This window comes from Mus caroli, chromosome 11 (genome assembly GCF_900094665.2).
Source record: "Mus caroli chromosome 11, CAROLI_EIJ_v1.1, whole genome shotgun sequence".
Lineage (NCBI taxonomy): Eukaryota > Metazoa > Chordata > Mammalia > Rodentia > Muridae > Mus > Mus caroli.
The window spans coordinates 26,068,630-26,084,814 of NC_034580.1; the positions used below are offsets into that span (position 1 = coordinate 26,068,630).

The 16,185-nt window shown below is 37.3% G+C and overlaps 1 protein-coding gene and 1 pseudogene across 1 annotated transcript in view; one reads left to right on the plus strand and one right to left on the minus strand.

Moving 5' to 3' along the window:
• Positions 1-1,501: 1,501 nt before the first annotated feature.
• The window catches only part of Acyp2 (acylphosphatase 2), a 131,884-nt gene continuing 117,200 nt past the window's right edge, over positions 1,502-16,185 (minus strand). The window contains exon 4 of the mRNA XM_021176827.2: positions 1,502-1,946. Within this exon, the coding sequence (XP_021032486.1) occupies positions 1,832-1,946 (115 nt within the window). The 3' untranslated portion in view covers positions 1,502-1,831. The remainder of the gene's footprint in view (positions 1,947-16,185) is intronic.
• Positions 15,852-16,185, plus strand: part of LOC110306159 — a 5,436-nt pseudogene continuing 5,102 nt past the window's right edge.

The window sequence follows — 16,185 nt, forward strand, 5'->3', positions numbered from 1 at the left end:
AATCAGGTCTATGAAGATAAAGGTACTTGATGCCTGGGACACAAGGAAACAAGATACAAGATAGGAAAGAAATGACTTATGACCTCTACATACAAATCATGATGCATTTTTGTAATCACACATAACCATACAAGTATATACACAATAAAAATAAATAAAATTTAAAATAAGAATCTGTTGTGGGTGGCTCAGTGCTGTTGTATTTTGATGTTAATTCTGCTTTCCTAGGAGGGGTTGTCTGGAATAAGTAATGAGTCACATACTCAGGTGACTCCTTGTGAACCATCCCCTAATGAATAATGGATTCAATAGTAGAGAGGAAGAGAGGAAGGAGGAAAGAGATAGGGTCCTTTTGAACTTAGATAGCGAGAGGACAAAATGTAGCTACTAGTGTCTCCCTGCCTGTTTCATTGGCTTATGGCAAATCTGCTAAGATTCACCACCAGAGGATTTAGATTTAATATGGTTTACGAGATTAGGATTCTAGATATTGTACCCAACGAATGAGTTACCACTGTTTCTGAACTAAGTTTGTGTGGCATTTTCCTTCACGTGGTGGTTCAACTGGGTTCAAGAGAGAAAGGTACGGCCACAAAGTGTGGGTTTGCCAGATGTGCACCACAAAGGCCATGGGGGTTTTGAAACATGGGTCAGACATGGTAGCGACCCACCAATGGGAACTTAGTGAGCTGGGTGGAGAGATTTTGGAGCTCTGGGCAGAAAGTCTGCTGAGATGAGAATACCCAGCTGGAGCCATGTAGCCTGCTGGTGCCCAGTGTATGTGGGAACTTGCCATTCTTTTCGATATTTCCCACAACAGAAGTCAGTGGAGTACATATATAATATATGTGCAAGTGAAATCCTGCTGTATTTTCCATTAAAGGCCTTTCCTATTCAATATTATAATTCCTTGTACAATATTGCCTGTTTATCATTTGAAGATCCCCAAATAATAGTTCAAGTTTAGGTGATTTATTTAGACTCTCAGTGTTTTTAGTCATAGGGTAATAACTGAAGGGAGTAGATTAAAAGTTTCAAAGCTTGCTATACTGAAACTAGATCTTCTAGCTCCTATCCCCAAGCTTGCCTATCCAGACCACAGAACAATGAAGTCAAGGATATCAAGTCAAACTTTGCACTAAATCAGGTTTGAGTTTAAGCAGAGTTTTGCATACTAACTCTCTGTTGCTATTACTTTCTGGTTATGGTGATTATCATACAATTTTATTTTAACTGTTTTTAAGACTAATCACTCAACCGTTTTGTTTTGTTTTTTGATTTTTGATTTTCAAGACAAGGTTTCTCTGTGTAGCCTTGGCTGTCCTGGAACTCATTCTGTAGACCAAGCTGACCTCAAACTCAGAAGTCCACCTGCCTCTGCCTCCCAATTGCTGGGATTAAAGGCGTGCGCCACCACTGCATGGATAATCCTCACTCTTAATAGTAAATTATTATTTAGAAGACATTAAAAGTCAGCCTACTAGGCAACAGTACACAAAGGTAATTTTAGTTAATTTTATTTTATGTCTAGCCAAAATAACATATATACTGTAACATAAAATAACATATATACTGTAATATTTTTATATGACTCCATAAAACAACATTGTACTTGAATGTTCATATCAGATAATTTATAATGACATTTTATTTTATAATATTTAGTTTCTGCTTGCTAAAACATAGGTGAGTAAATGTTTTCAGTTTCAGACATTTCAGTAATGTATAATTCCAGAAGAGACACTTTCCATTTTTAACTCTCCTACTATTATAAATCTAAGAATGTTTTATTTTCTATAGTATAAGCATTGCAATTGATATTTTTCTTCCATTAATATCGAATACTAAAATCAGAGTATTCCAATTTAGAGATTGTTTTTTCGTTAGAAAAGTCGGCCCGGTCGATGCGAGAACTAGGACTCCCAACCTTGCTCAGCCAGGACTTCCTATAAACAGAAACAAATAGAAATGAGTATACAGAGTACACGCAGGGTTACTAAAATATGCCATAAGGAAGTTGACATTTGCAATGTAACTTTTGCATAAAATGTTTTATAAGTTGTCTTACATGCTGATGAAAATGTTACAATGAAATACATTACTCATTATATCAAACTTAATTAAAATAAACGAATAAATTTGCTTACATTGTATATGTTGTTGTAAGAATATAGTATTAATAGTATAATACATAGTTACACATGGACAAAGAAAGGAAATAATTTAAGCAACTTAGTTCATGTTAGGGTTATTCTCCCTACCCATCACCCCAATAACAGCAACAAAACCAGCCAATCAACCAACCAAACAAACTCTTCATGGTCAGTATTACCTTGCTCTTAAGTTTCAAAATAGTTTTATAAAGTGGTCAGTAATAAAAGCAATTCCCCATTCTTTTCATTACCAAATATATGGTAGACTCATATGTGTATTATGTATGTGTGCGTATGTATGTATGTGTATGTGCACATGCTATATATAGAGAAAACATTATGAAAAAGAAAAGACATAATTTCTGTAAAACATCAGATAAAGTTATATGATCTTTCTTTCATATCTAATACTGTTCTTACCATATACATTAGCAAAGTTACTGCACTGCATGAAATAATCTAATTGTTCTGAAAACATTTTTCTGCTTATTCAGAGAAGTTGTTAATCCTAACGTATTGGAAAGACCTATGATTTAATTTGTGCATTTGAGTACTGTGGACACATGACCTGGTCCTCTGGCCTTACAGTCTTTCCATTGTTTCTTCTGAGATGCCCCCTGGGCCTTAGGTGTACAGATTGCATTATAGATAGATCATCTGGGGATGGGTTCCTGAGGTCAGCTTCTGTAACTACCTTATTTGGCACCACCTTTTACTACCAGGCTCTGAGTGAAGACACTAGCATCTAGACTGTCAGGCCTGTTGGAGGAAGCCTGCTAATCTTGAGTTGGCTTGCTTTGGCTTTTTGAGGTCTCTTGTTTAAGTGCCTTGTTCTGGCCTTTCTGGGTAACCTGGGCACAGAAGGAAGGAGGGAATGTTGAAGGAGGAAATAAATTAAAAGAAAAAGGCACGAGAGAGAGAGAGAGAGAGAGAGAGAGAGAGAGAGAGAGAGAGAGAGAGAGAANGAAACATTACCTTTGATAGGCTCTTTAGAAAGTCTAAAATCCAAGTAATAAAAATGAAAAAAGAATGTAAATCAGAAAAATCTATTGACAGAATGATGTTATTTGATAGCCATTCCACTGCGATGTATTTTAAGTGTTTTGTGTAGAGATTTTTTTTTTTTTTTTGGTTTTTTTTCGAGACAGGGTTTCTCTGTATAGCCCTGGCTGTCCTGGAACTCACTTTGTAGACCAGGCTGGCCTCGAACTTAGAAATCCGCCTGCCTCTGCCTCCCGAGTGCTGGGATTAAAGGCGTGCGCCACCACGCCCGGCTGTGTAGAGATTTTTTAATGAAAATAATTTTTTTTTTTTATTTCTTTACCAAAACCACATTGGCTTTAACAATGACACATTAGCAACAGAAGGAGTATTTTCATTATATATGTATTTCTTACATGTTTGATGAGGATTATAGATGTGAGAAGAGTTTTTAGGGAAGGAAAATCACAGTGATCTTGCATGAATGACTTCCAAGCAACTTCAGGCCATCTTTGCATTGTGAATAAGTAAAACACAGTGTTGGTGAATATCAAATGACCAGGGAAAGAGCTCTTTGTCTAATACATTATATTATAATATAATACTATATATAATGCTATGTATTATTATTGTTTTTATTATTATTATTATTATTATATTGTGTGTTCATGCATGAGTGTGTTTATATATATTTGTGTGTGTATGTATATGTGTGTGACCGTGTATTTGTGTGTGTGTGTTTGTTTGCATTACCATTCAGGCAGTCAACAACCCTCAGCCCCATTGCAGTTTCTGTAACATTCTCTGTAATTCTTTGTGGCAGATGGTGGATATTTAGCCGTCAGATACAGTGAGTGCCACACATTCATGGACTTGGCAGCAGCAAAGCAGCCATCTGTAGCTTTTGAAAATAAGCTTAGGCTACTGACTTCCCAGGGTCAGGGTAAAAGGGCCTTGCTATGTAATTGCTTATGTGTTCTTGGTGATGTGCCTCCTTGACACTAGTATGCATGGTCTAAGACAGAATCAGTTTTGTTATTGGATTTTGATGTCATTACTAGATAATAACATTGAAGGAATGAGTCTATGTCTTCTTCAGGTCTATAGATCTCATGCCTGAGTGGGTTTTCTAGGTCCTGTAACATACACATGCAGAAAGAAACCCTGAGTATTGACTCAAATTTGATTTTATATCACATGAAACAAAAGCTTTAAAAAATACTGTTTGAAAGCTAAAAAGAACTTTTGCCCATGGTATTCTTCTATGAAATAACATAAGTAATGGGCATAGTTGTCCTCTCAAAGGTTGCTGGAGGCCTTGGGACTGACTAATGACCCCTCTGCCCCACCCCCCACTCCCACTTATGCCTGTGAAACAAGGTGATTCATTGCAATTAGTTCATTTATTTTTAACAGCTCTTCCAATTTTCCTTCATTTCTTGTGAGTGAGTTTATGCAGAACAGAAATAAACACAGTGACTGGCTTTACTTGGTGCCATTCTCACAACATGGCAAGGGTAGCAAGTTCATCCTGCAAGCCCAGCCACAGATATGCTGCTAACTTCTAAGAATAGCATGTGGCTGTTAATGAGATATATAAAAGTCTTAGTGTATTTTCCTTAGTACTTCAAAAGATAGACAAACACCCACTCAGTATTTATTGTATCAATTGAGGGTTTTCAAGCCTTTTACTGGACAAGGTCTCCTTTTATAGTATTTTTTTCCTCAGTTGAGAATTCTTTGTTTAGCTCTGTACCCAATTTTTAAATAGGGTTATATGATTTTCTGGAGTCCAACTTCTTGAGTTCTTTATATATATTGGATAATAGTCCTTTATTGGATTTAGGATTGGTAAAGATCCTTTCCCAATCTGTTGGTGGCCTTTTTGTCTTATTGACAATGTCTTTTGCCTTACAGAAGCTTTGTAATTTTATGAGGTCCCATTTGTCCATTCTCAATCTTACAGCACAATCCATTGCTGTTCTGTTTAGTAATTTTTCTCCTGTGACCGTATCTTCGAGGATTTTCCCTACTTTCTCCTCTATAAGTTTCAGTGTCTCTGGTTTTATGTGGAGTTTTTTGATCCACTTAGACTTGAACTTTGTACAAGGAGATAAGAATGGATCAATTAATATTCTTCTATATCATAACTGCCCGTTGTGCCAGCACCATTTGTTGAAAATGCTGTCTTTTTACCACTGGATGGTTTTAGCTCCTTTGACAAAGATCAAGTGATTATAGGTCTGTGGGTTCATTTCTGGGTCTTCAATTCTATTCCATTGATCTACCTGTCCATTGTTGTACCAGTTTGTTTGTTTGTTTTTTTAATCACAATTGCTCTGTGGTACAGCTTGAAGTCAGGCATGGTAATTCCACCAGAGGTTCTTTTAATGTTGAGAATAGTTTTTGCTATCCAAGGTTTTTTGTTATTCCAGATGAATTTGCAAATTGCCCTTTCTAAGTTTGTGAAGAATTGAGTTGGAATTTTGATGGGGATTGCATTGAATCTGTAGATTGCTTGCGGCAAGATAGCCATTTTTACTGTATTAATCCTGCCAATCCATGAGCATGGGAGATCTTTCCTTCTTCTGAGATGTTCTTTGATTCCTTTCTTCAGAGACTTGAAGTTCTTAACATATAGATCTTTCACTTCCTTAGTTAGAGTCACACCCAGGTATTTTATATTATTTGTGACTATTGTGAAGGGTGTTGTTTCCCTAATTTCTTTCTCAGCCTGTTTATCCTTCGTGTAGAGAAAGGCCATTAATTTGTTTGAATTAATTTTATACCCAGCTACTGCACTGAAACTGTTTATCAGGTTTAGGAGTTCTCTGGTGGAATTGTTAGGGTCACTTATATATACTATCATATCATCTGCAAATAGTAATATTTTGACTTCTTTCTTTCCAAATTGTATTCCTTTTATCTCCTTTTGTTGTCTAATTGCTGTGGCTAGAACTTCAAGTACTATATTGAATAGGTAGGGAGAAGGTGGGTAGGCTTGTTTAGTCCCTGATTTTAGTGGGATTGCTTCAAGTGTTTCTCCATTTAGTTTGATGTTGGCTACTGGTTTGCTGTATATTGCTTTTATTATGTTTAGGTATGTGCCTTGAATTCCTGATCTTTCCAAGACTTTTATCATGAAGAGGTGTTGGATTTTGTCAAATGCTTTCTCAGCATCTAACGAGATGATCATATGGTTTTTGCCTTTGAGTTTGTTTCTATAGTGGATTACGTTGACAGGTTTCCATATATTAAACCGTCCCTGCATCCCTGGGATGAAACCTACTTGATCATGATAGATCATGTTTGATGTGTTCTTGGATTCAGTTTCTGAGGATTTTATTGAGTATTTTTGCATCAATATTCATAAGGGAAATTAGTCTGAAGTTCTCTTTATTTGTTGGGTCTTTATGTGGTTTAGGTATCAGAGTAATTGTGGCTTCATAGAATGAATTGGGTAGAGTACCTTCTGTTTTTATTTTGGGGAGAGTTGGAATTAGGTCTTCTTTGAAGGTCTGATAGAACTCTATACTAAACCCATCTGATCCTGGGCTTTTTTTGCTTGGGAGACTATTAATTACTGCTTCTATTTCTTGAGGGTGTATGGGGCTGTTTAGAAAATGTTCCAACTTTTAATAAGGACACATGTTCCACTATGTTCATAGCTGTCTTATTTATAATAGCCAGAAGCTGGTAAGAACCCAGAAGACCCTCAACAGAAGAATGGATACAGAAAATGTGGTACATTTACACAATGGAGTACTACTCAGCTATTAAAAAGAATGAATTTATAAATTCTTAGGCAAATGGATGGATCTGGAGGATAGAATCCTGAGTGAGGTAACCCAATCACAAAAGAACACACATGGTATACACTCACTGATAAGTGGTTATTAGCCCAGAAACTTAGAATACCCAAGATACAATTTGCAAAACACATGAAACTCAAGAAGGAAGACCAAAGGGTGGATACTTCGCTCCTTCTTAGAATGGGGAACAAAATACCTATGGAAGGAGTTATAGTGACAAAGTTTGGAGCTGAGATGGAAGGAAGGACCATCCAGAGACTGCCTCACCTGGAGAACCATCCCATAAACAACCACCAAACCCAGACACTATTGCATATGCCAGCAAGATTTTGCTGACAGAACCCTGATATAGCTGTCTCTTGTGAGGCTATGCCAGTGCCTGGCAAATACAGAAGTGGATGATCACAGTCATCTATTAAATGGAATACAGGGCCCACAATGAAGGAGCTAAAGAAAGTACCCAAGAAGCTAGAGGGGTCTGCAACCCTATAGGTGGAACAACAATATGAACTAACCAGTACCCCACAGAGCTTATGTCTCTAGGTGAATATGTAGCATCCCTAGCAGGCCATCAAAGGGAGGAGAGGCTCTTGGTCTTGTGAAGATTATATGCCCCAGAACAGGGGAATGCCAGAGCCAGGAAGTGGGAGTGGGTGGGTTGGGGAGCAGGGCTTGGGGGAAGGTATAGGGGACTTTCTGGATAGCATTTGAAATGTAAATGGAGAAAATATCTAATAAGAAAATGTAAAAAAAGAAATAAAACCACCCAAAACCAATATTTTATAAGAAAGCTTTATGATTTACATAACAGTTTTTTGTCTTTGAAACAGCATAATGTAGTGTGTGTGTACAGAAAACCAGTCTATAATTAAAGGAACTCAGAAGCATTTCACGCTGTGAACTCAGTTTGAAAACTGCCCTATTAACCTACCATTGAGCAAAGTTACAGAAAGTAAAGTCTATGGAGAAATCATATACGGAAACAGCACCAGCAACACTGCCTCCCCTGTGTTTCAAGTGAGTATTGCCTGCAGAAAGTAGGAATGTGAGTTCCTAGAATGATGTGAAAACTGCTATCTAAGTACTACTCTTGACTGAAACAAGGAGATGAAATTAAAGCACTAGAAAGCTAACATTAGCAATAATTCATAGCAGTTCTATTTCCTGGAACTCAAGTGGAATTATCCTTTCAGATATCTCTGCAGCCTGAAGTGAAGAAGCAGACAGTAAGAAAAGACAGCAAATTAATTAGAAGCTAATGTGGTACTTGCCAATCTCAAGCTTTTAAGCTAGCATTAATAGTGGAAAGACAGTGCATAACATTTGTGTTATTCTTGCTTATCAAACAGGCTTCTTTATTCAGTTATATGTGAATAAATATTTTATTATAAAAATAAATTTTTAATAGTATTTTGATAACATGTCTAAAAATTTGTCCAGGAAACCCCAAATCATGCACCACTAACCTGAAACTAGACTCTTCATCTTTAAAAAGAGAGGACCATTACTGTCATCACAGAGATCATGAAAAGGCTGAAGAGGGTGTTTGGTTGTGAATCACTTAATCGAACATCTAGGTCACATAGTAGGCACTTAATAAGTGTTACTGAAGTTAAGTGTCCACTGCCTTTTCTCATTTAGAAAGCTCTGGAATCTCCAGAGTTATATACTTCTAGGGAAATTCCATTCCCAAGGCCCCCTCATCTTGGCAGAAGCATTTCTCGGCTGTAGTGTAGACTGTCACCCAACATCTTCAATTAATAAGTCTGGGAAACTATCCTGGGATAATTCAGGTCAAACTTCAAACTTCATGTAAATATCACTGACTGTAAAAGCATAAATTACATTTGAAATCTTAAGTCCAAGGCAATTCAGGGAAATGTAGCTCCTAATTTTGTTGGGTCTGAGATAAAAGAACAGCAAAAGGAGTTTGGACTGGAAGTTGAGGAGGTAATAAACATACCGTGCTACTGTTGTTCAATAAAACCAGATGCTATGGGATTCAGAAGTAGTAGATGTCTTTTGTTTGTTACCAGTGTTCAGTTTTACTCTATTATTTTGCTGGAGCTACCTCCTCATATCTGAAGGAACACCAGCATTGTTGAGTCAACTGAATAGAAGCCGAAACACACAGGTAAAGGAACTTCCAAATGCTGCTGGGACCAAGTAAAAAGTAAACTGAATAGTGGTTTGTGAACCGTAGCAAGACAGCATTACTGATGCAGTTTGAGTGGAAACCAGGTTAGAACTGTTTCAGGGGTGAGGATGGAGCAAGAAATGGAGACAGCAAGAACAGACAAAGCTCCTGAGCTGTCTGACTATAGAGGAGGAGAGACTGTAGAAGAGGAGACAGAACAGCTTCAGAGAGCTTCAGAGTTCTGCTGATGGCCAGTCCAGCCAGCCTAGATTTCGAATTCAATGCCTTTGGATATCTCTGAACATCCTGTCCCAGAAGTGTACTGAGGAGGGCTGTATTAAGGACACACAGTTCAGTATGTTCTCTGTCCCAGATATGTTAAGATCTATTCCTAAAGGAAGCCAAATGAAAAATGAGTTGGCCAGACACTCTTGTCTTTTTAACCTTTACCCTGACTTTTCCATTTTCCTCAAAAAAATGCTATTAAGTAAATTGAGGCTAATGCCATTAGCAGATGGAGGACTATTAGACAGTTTAGAGTCAAGTGCAAGCCCACCCATAGCAGAGGTCCTATGGTAAGCATCTTTATGGCCTTCTTCCTAGCTCTATTTTGTGCTCCTCCCTTATTTTCATTCTTAAGTATCCACTCTCTTGTTAGCAGCTTAATATGTTCTTACACATCATTTAAAAATCTATAGGGAACAAAACAACAGTATAATAAATATATAAAGATATGATCCCTTCCCCTCCCCTGATACTAATTCTGTAACTTTCTCAATGGGAACCACAGGTTATCTATAGACTTGTGTTTTACGACCAACTTTGCTAGAGACCCTTTTCCACTAAAGGAAGGAACACAATGTTCTTCTATCACAAAAACATGTAGTTTTAGGACAGTGGGCTCTGCAATTGCAATCCAGTTCTTGGTCCAGAAAGACTGGAGTCAGACTGGACTGATTCTCTGAGGGCTGTGCCTGTGTGCTAGCAGTTGCATTCCCTTGGCAATCAATCACTCTAAAAACAGTTTGCAGACAAAGGAATCTCATGACCTAACAGATAGTTTGTACAAAATCATTATGTGCATACTTACACTTTTATTTTCAATCATTCATTCAGCCCCACATGTGTCAAGCTAAATATGTCACATTCTGCCCCAAATGTGTCATATGCAGCTCCAAATGCATGAAATAGTGAAAACACAATTTAAGCCCAACATTGAGGCAAATACCCAGTTAACATGTGCTTCATTTCCAGGGAAACTTGGGTCTCCTGGGCAGAAATTATAAAGAAAAATACTAAAAGTTCATAGCCAGATAATTTTAGCTTAGGATATTATAGCTTGCTTTTAGACATAGGATATAAATCAAGAAGCATATAAGCAAAAACCATAAAACGGATGCGTGCTTGCCTCTGTTACAACTCACTTATTCTAAAAAAGAAAATAATTAGCTTGTAGGGTCTAATTACTATCTCTTATAACTTTTGTTTAAATACATTTAATTGAATTTGTCTAGAGAAAAAATACAGAGCTTGAAGCATTTTCCACAATCATGTTGATTTTTCCGTCAAAGCGCCTGGCTTTCTCACCAGGCATTCTAAGTCTCATTTGTAATAATACGGTCCTATTTTTCATTTTAGGCTTTACCCCATAGTTCCAGAGTCTAGAATTAACCCCATATCACAACACTGAGCACAGGAGCTTCTCCAAACCCTCCTATGACTTCTGTCACATACTCTCTTGCTGTTCTAGTTCTAAGATAAATTTTGTTTAGCCTCCACTATCAATTCATCTGTACCTGTCTTGGGTATTGTTCATCTCCTAGCCTATTTACCCACATAGTTATTTATGTTCACATAAAACCTATGAATGATGCATCTGTGAGCGGTGCATCTGTGAACCATGCAATGTGCACTCTGGTACCACCATTGATATAGTTTATATATGCTACTTAATTTCAGATAAATTGAATTCATTTAGGTAAGAAGCTTTCTGAAATCTGAAGTGTGAGATTTTGGGGAATTGAAATCGAACCTTTTGTTTTAAGCTCCAACAACACGGTTAATTATAACTGAACTCTGTGGTGCCAATGATCCTTCTTAGCGGGAGTTCTTTTTACTTTGCTGAGACCTGTGGCTTAATTCATCTCCCTCTTTACTCCCCGATTTAGCATGAAAGCTTTAGATAGATGTATGCCCACTGAGTCCACTTGATTGTTCAGATCTATCACCTCTACCTGCTTCCATGCCTCTGCCCATTCACATACCCCTTACCCAGTGTGTTCTCTTGCGTCCTAGAACCTGCCAGGATGTCAATAGTTATAGGTTGTTAGCCATCTGTACAGCCCATCAACTTTGGTTTGAATTTTATTTTTATGTCTCTCTTCTTTTTCATCCTTATCACACCCAAAGTCAAGCTCTTATCTGTTTGCCAGAAATACAAATTAAACTTGCTTCTGAGGCACAGAGAAGTCTTAGCAGCTGCTATGGAAGACTTGAAATTTGTCCCTTTCCTACTAGTGTTTGGCTCTGTACATCTTTTATTGCTGGATCTCAATGGGTTGCAGTGAAGTCTTAGAAATAAAGTAAAAACCCAAAATCACAATTTGTATATCATCTTTATTACAGTTAAAATTTATCTTAAAATAGCCACAAAAGATGTGTCAGACGCTTAATAAGAGTCATTAAAGGGGCTGGAGAGATGGCTCAGAGGTTAAGAGCACTGACTACTTTTCTAGATGTCATGAGTTGAATTCCCAGCAACCACATGGTGTCTCACAACCATCTGTAATAGAATCTGATGCCCTCTTCTGGTGTGTCTGAAGACAGCTACAGTGTACTCATATAAATGTAATAAAGAAATCTTTAAAAAAAAAAAGAGTTATTAAATACCTATTCTGTGCTCTGTGCTAGGCAAACAAGGCAATCAGGAAGACTGCCTGTCTCCAGTGAACTCTAGTCTGATGGGAGAGACACATGATTATAATATGGCAAGATGACACAATGACAAAGAATGCATGACATGTGGGATGCTGGGGAGCATAAGTTATGTTGGAAGACTTGTATATTGCGATGAAAACTTAGGATTTCTGGAAAGGATAAATTAGACATTTGAAAACAAGGAGTATGCCTGGAGAATGTATGTTTGTAACCTCTTTAAAGGAATTTATCTACACAAGGATGGGAAAGGAGAACTGTGTAATCATTGAAGTTTCAGCTTTTTCTTACAGCAAGGATGTATGCTGTATAAATGTAAATGTAAGATATATAATAAGCAATATAGCAATTGTTTTATAAGCTACTGTAATATGTAGGTCTAAGGATATGCTTAATGTTGCATTTTATTGATTAAGTGCTAATTAATAAGAATTTATATTGTCAGAACTTACTTGCTCTTACCAAATGTTCTATTAGTCAAGCCAAGCAGGGCTTGGATGTTTGTTATCAAGCAGAGTATGTTGACACTCCCATTTACATACACGGAATTCATTTAGTATGTTAGTTTTTATAAATCTGCTCCATCATTGCTGTGTTTGGTATTTCTTAGTAAGGTCAATGTTCAATACTGAGGCCATCTATGCATTGACAGCTATCAGGTTTTCTGGCAGCACAGCCCTAAATGTGTTGAAATAAAACACAGAATTTGCCACTCTAAAAATATTCTATAATTTTAGGGAAAATTGAAAAAATGTTTCTCTTGACTTAATATTGGAAACTAGAAGTCTAATGGCAGTGTTCTCTTTTCTTTTCTTTTTTTCTTTTAAAGAATTATTTGTTTTTTTTTTTTTTTTTTTTTTTTTTGGTTTTTCGAGACAGGGTTTCTCTGTGTAGCCCTGGCTGTCCTGGCACTCACTTTGTAGACCAGGNCCCTGGCTGTCCTGGCACTCACTTTGTAGACCAGGCTGGCCTCGAACTCAGAAATCCGCCTGCCTCTGCCTCCCGAGTGCTGGGATTAAAGGCGTGCGCTACCACGCCCGGCAAGAATTATTTGTTTATTGTATGTACATTTGTATACTGCAGCTGTCTTCAGACACACCAGAAGAAGGCATCAGATCCCATTACAGAGAGTTGTGAGCCACCATGTGGTTGCTGGGATTTGAACTCAGGACCTCTGGAAGAGCAGTCAGTGGTCTTAGCTGCTGAGCCATCTCTCCAGCTCCATGTTCTCTTTTCAAAGTTAACAGTTGCTGAGACTTATCCATGTCAGTTCCCATGGTACTGTATCTTTTTTTTTTTTTCTTAGTTCTGAGACAGGGTTGCATTTAGCCTAGGATGGCAAGGAACTGACTATGAAGCTAAGGCTAAATTTCTGATTCTCTTGCTTTCACCTCTTAAGTGCTGCAGTTACAAGCATGCATCACCAAGATTTACAAAAAGCCTTACCTTAGTAAATACAGGGAGAATGGCTACATTGAGGTCATGTAGTAGAGCTGGATCATTTCAAAGCACATTTGATTAGAGTACTTAGCAAAATCAAGTTATTTAGGACAGGAAGTTCTGTTTTCTTCTTCATGTACTATCTTACAGAGAACTTTAAAATAATATTAGGGACCGTTAATATGGTTTAGAGAATTCTAGACCATTTCAGTTCAGGTTACCATGGTGTTATTTATTTATTTATTTTTAAAATAGCTGAGCCCTGTTCTTTCTTTGGTACGGTAAAATAGCATTAAAAATATAAAACATGTCCATATTATAAATACCTTATTTCTCAGATTTAATGAACATATTTTTCTTTTCCTGTGCTTAGACAAGAATGTTTAACCCATTGGAATATGGTAAACAAATTTTAGCAAGTAAAGCCAATTCTTTTTTTTTTTTTCCTTTTTCCTTTTCCCTTTTTCCTTTGTTTTCCCCTGTAACATTGTTAGGTTGCTTTGAGTATTTCAGCTTGTCACATGACATTAAAAGCACCATGCCCATGGAAGCAGAAACTACACCTGAGATGCCACCCTCCTCTTTTGTGTCTATGTTAGATACTGCCCCTAGCCTCTATAATGTTTTAAATTCCCACATGTAAAGTGGCTTATATAAAACAGATTGACTATTGCTCTATCCACTATCCATCCATTGGTGCAGGAACTCAATAGGAAAAAAAAATGATATCCTAATGTTAGTTCATTTTCAACAAGAAATGGTTTACGTCCCCTGGGCTTTTCTTTTAGTTTAGAGAACAAAGGTTTTATGGTCTCAGTATGATGTTGATCTTTATAAAGCTCAAGAGATCTTTATAAAACTAAACATTTGTGTGCGCTGCAAGTTCTTGATTTTAGTTCTTAAAATAACTGCTGTAACTATTGGTGATACAGCTCTTCCTTCCCTGCTTTCATTGGCTAAGGATGAAATATGCTCAGGAGTATTCAGGTGTAAAGATGTAGCAATATCAAGTAATGATGCCTGAGATAAACTGTGTATCTCCTAGGCACTGTGTACCTTCCTTTGGATTTTTTTTTTTTCATAACAGAAGAACATTCTAGGGTCTCAGGAGGTGGCAATAAGAACAAGTTAAAATACGGAAAGTATGACTGTTGTGAGCAATTTGCAATCTTTAAGATATTTAGAATGCACATTTAACATCAGGATCAGTCTGTATAAATTGGATTATGTTATTGAACTCTTTTATATATGCAGATTAGGAAGATGAAGTGGCCCAGATAAACCATGTCAGAGGCATGACATAACCAGAATGTAGACTCCACCTGCTATTCAGGGTAAGCCATTTGTTCATAATTCAGTGTTTAGATAATTTTGGACACACTTCTTAACCACTGAGACATCAAAGAGCTAGCATTGTTTGAAGGCAAGCACAGGGAGAATGCAGTCCTGACATAGACTCAAGACTATCTTCTCTTAGACTTACTAAGAAAGGAAGAGACACATGCTCCTAGAATAAGGATGCAGGTGAGCTGGCCTAGCTCCTCAGTCATTTCCTAGTTTCTAACAGCCTCTAGCAAAATCCAAGGTCAATCTAGTTTCTAGGAAATAAAAAGTCTACCAGGTCACAGAAGACTAGAGCCACAGCTATACACAGACACTTCCATTTATTCCATTTCTCATGGCTTCTTCAGACCTACCATGGGCAGGCTACACCTGTTAATACCTGTTTCCTCAACCCTGATATTTAATTATTTCAATACAATAGTAACAATACAATCACTGATCACTGATCACCATAACAGATGTAACAATAATTTAAAAGACTGAAGCATTTTGAGAATGATCATAATGTTTCCCTAAGGCTGTTAAAATATTTCAGTGGGTGAGGACACTTGCCACCAACCCTGATGACTGAGGATCAGGATACACATGCTTAAAAGAGAAAAATCAATGCTTATAACATGTCCTCTGATCTCCACATATGCACTGTGGCATGTGCATATGTGCACATATACACAAATATAAATGCAAAAACAAAATCAAAATGAAATGCCCAGATACAAACATCCTTTGCATACAAAACATGTCATTGAGGAAATGGTGCTAATGGTTTTATTAGAGGCAAGGGTTGACAACCCTCTAGTTCATAAAAGCATAACAAAATGGGCCATCTCTATGTACTTCATAGGCTTGTTATAACTCTTGATCACGATGGCTCATATGGAGTGCTCAGCATGGCACCTGACGCACAGGTTAAGAAAGAGGTGTTTCACAGATGACCTCCTCAGGTAAGGGACTGAAAGTTGCATGCAAACTTTCTGACTCTCCAGCCTAGTATTCTTTCCAGTACACAAACAAGGACCACTTTCTTTAATAAGAAGACGAGATTAAAACATGATCATGCAGTATTCTGTGTCTAGAAATCCTGTGACATCTATTAAATTTATTACCGTATGTGAAAGTGATTGCATTATTATAATATTAACATAATTAAGGTCTTTATCATATTAACTACCAGCTAAATAATACAATAAAAAGGATAAGAACAAACCCTGTTTGAATTAGCAAAATAGGGGCTGGACAGATGGTACAGCAGTGAAGAGCACTAGTTGCTCCTGCAAAGAACTCAGGTTTTGTTTTGCAGCACCCACATGGTTGTTTAGCACTGTACTGGCTATTTTTGTGTCAACTTGACACAGCTGGAGTTATCACAGAGAAAGGAGCTTCA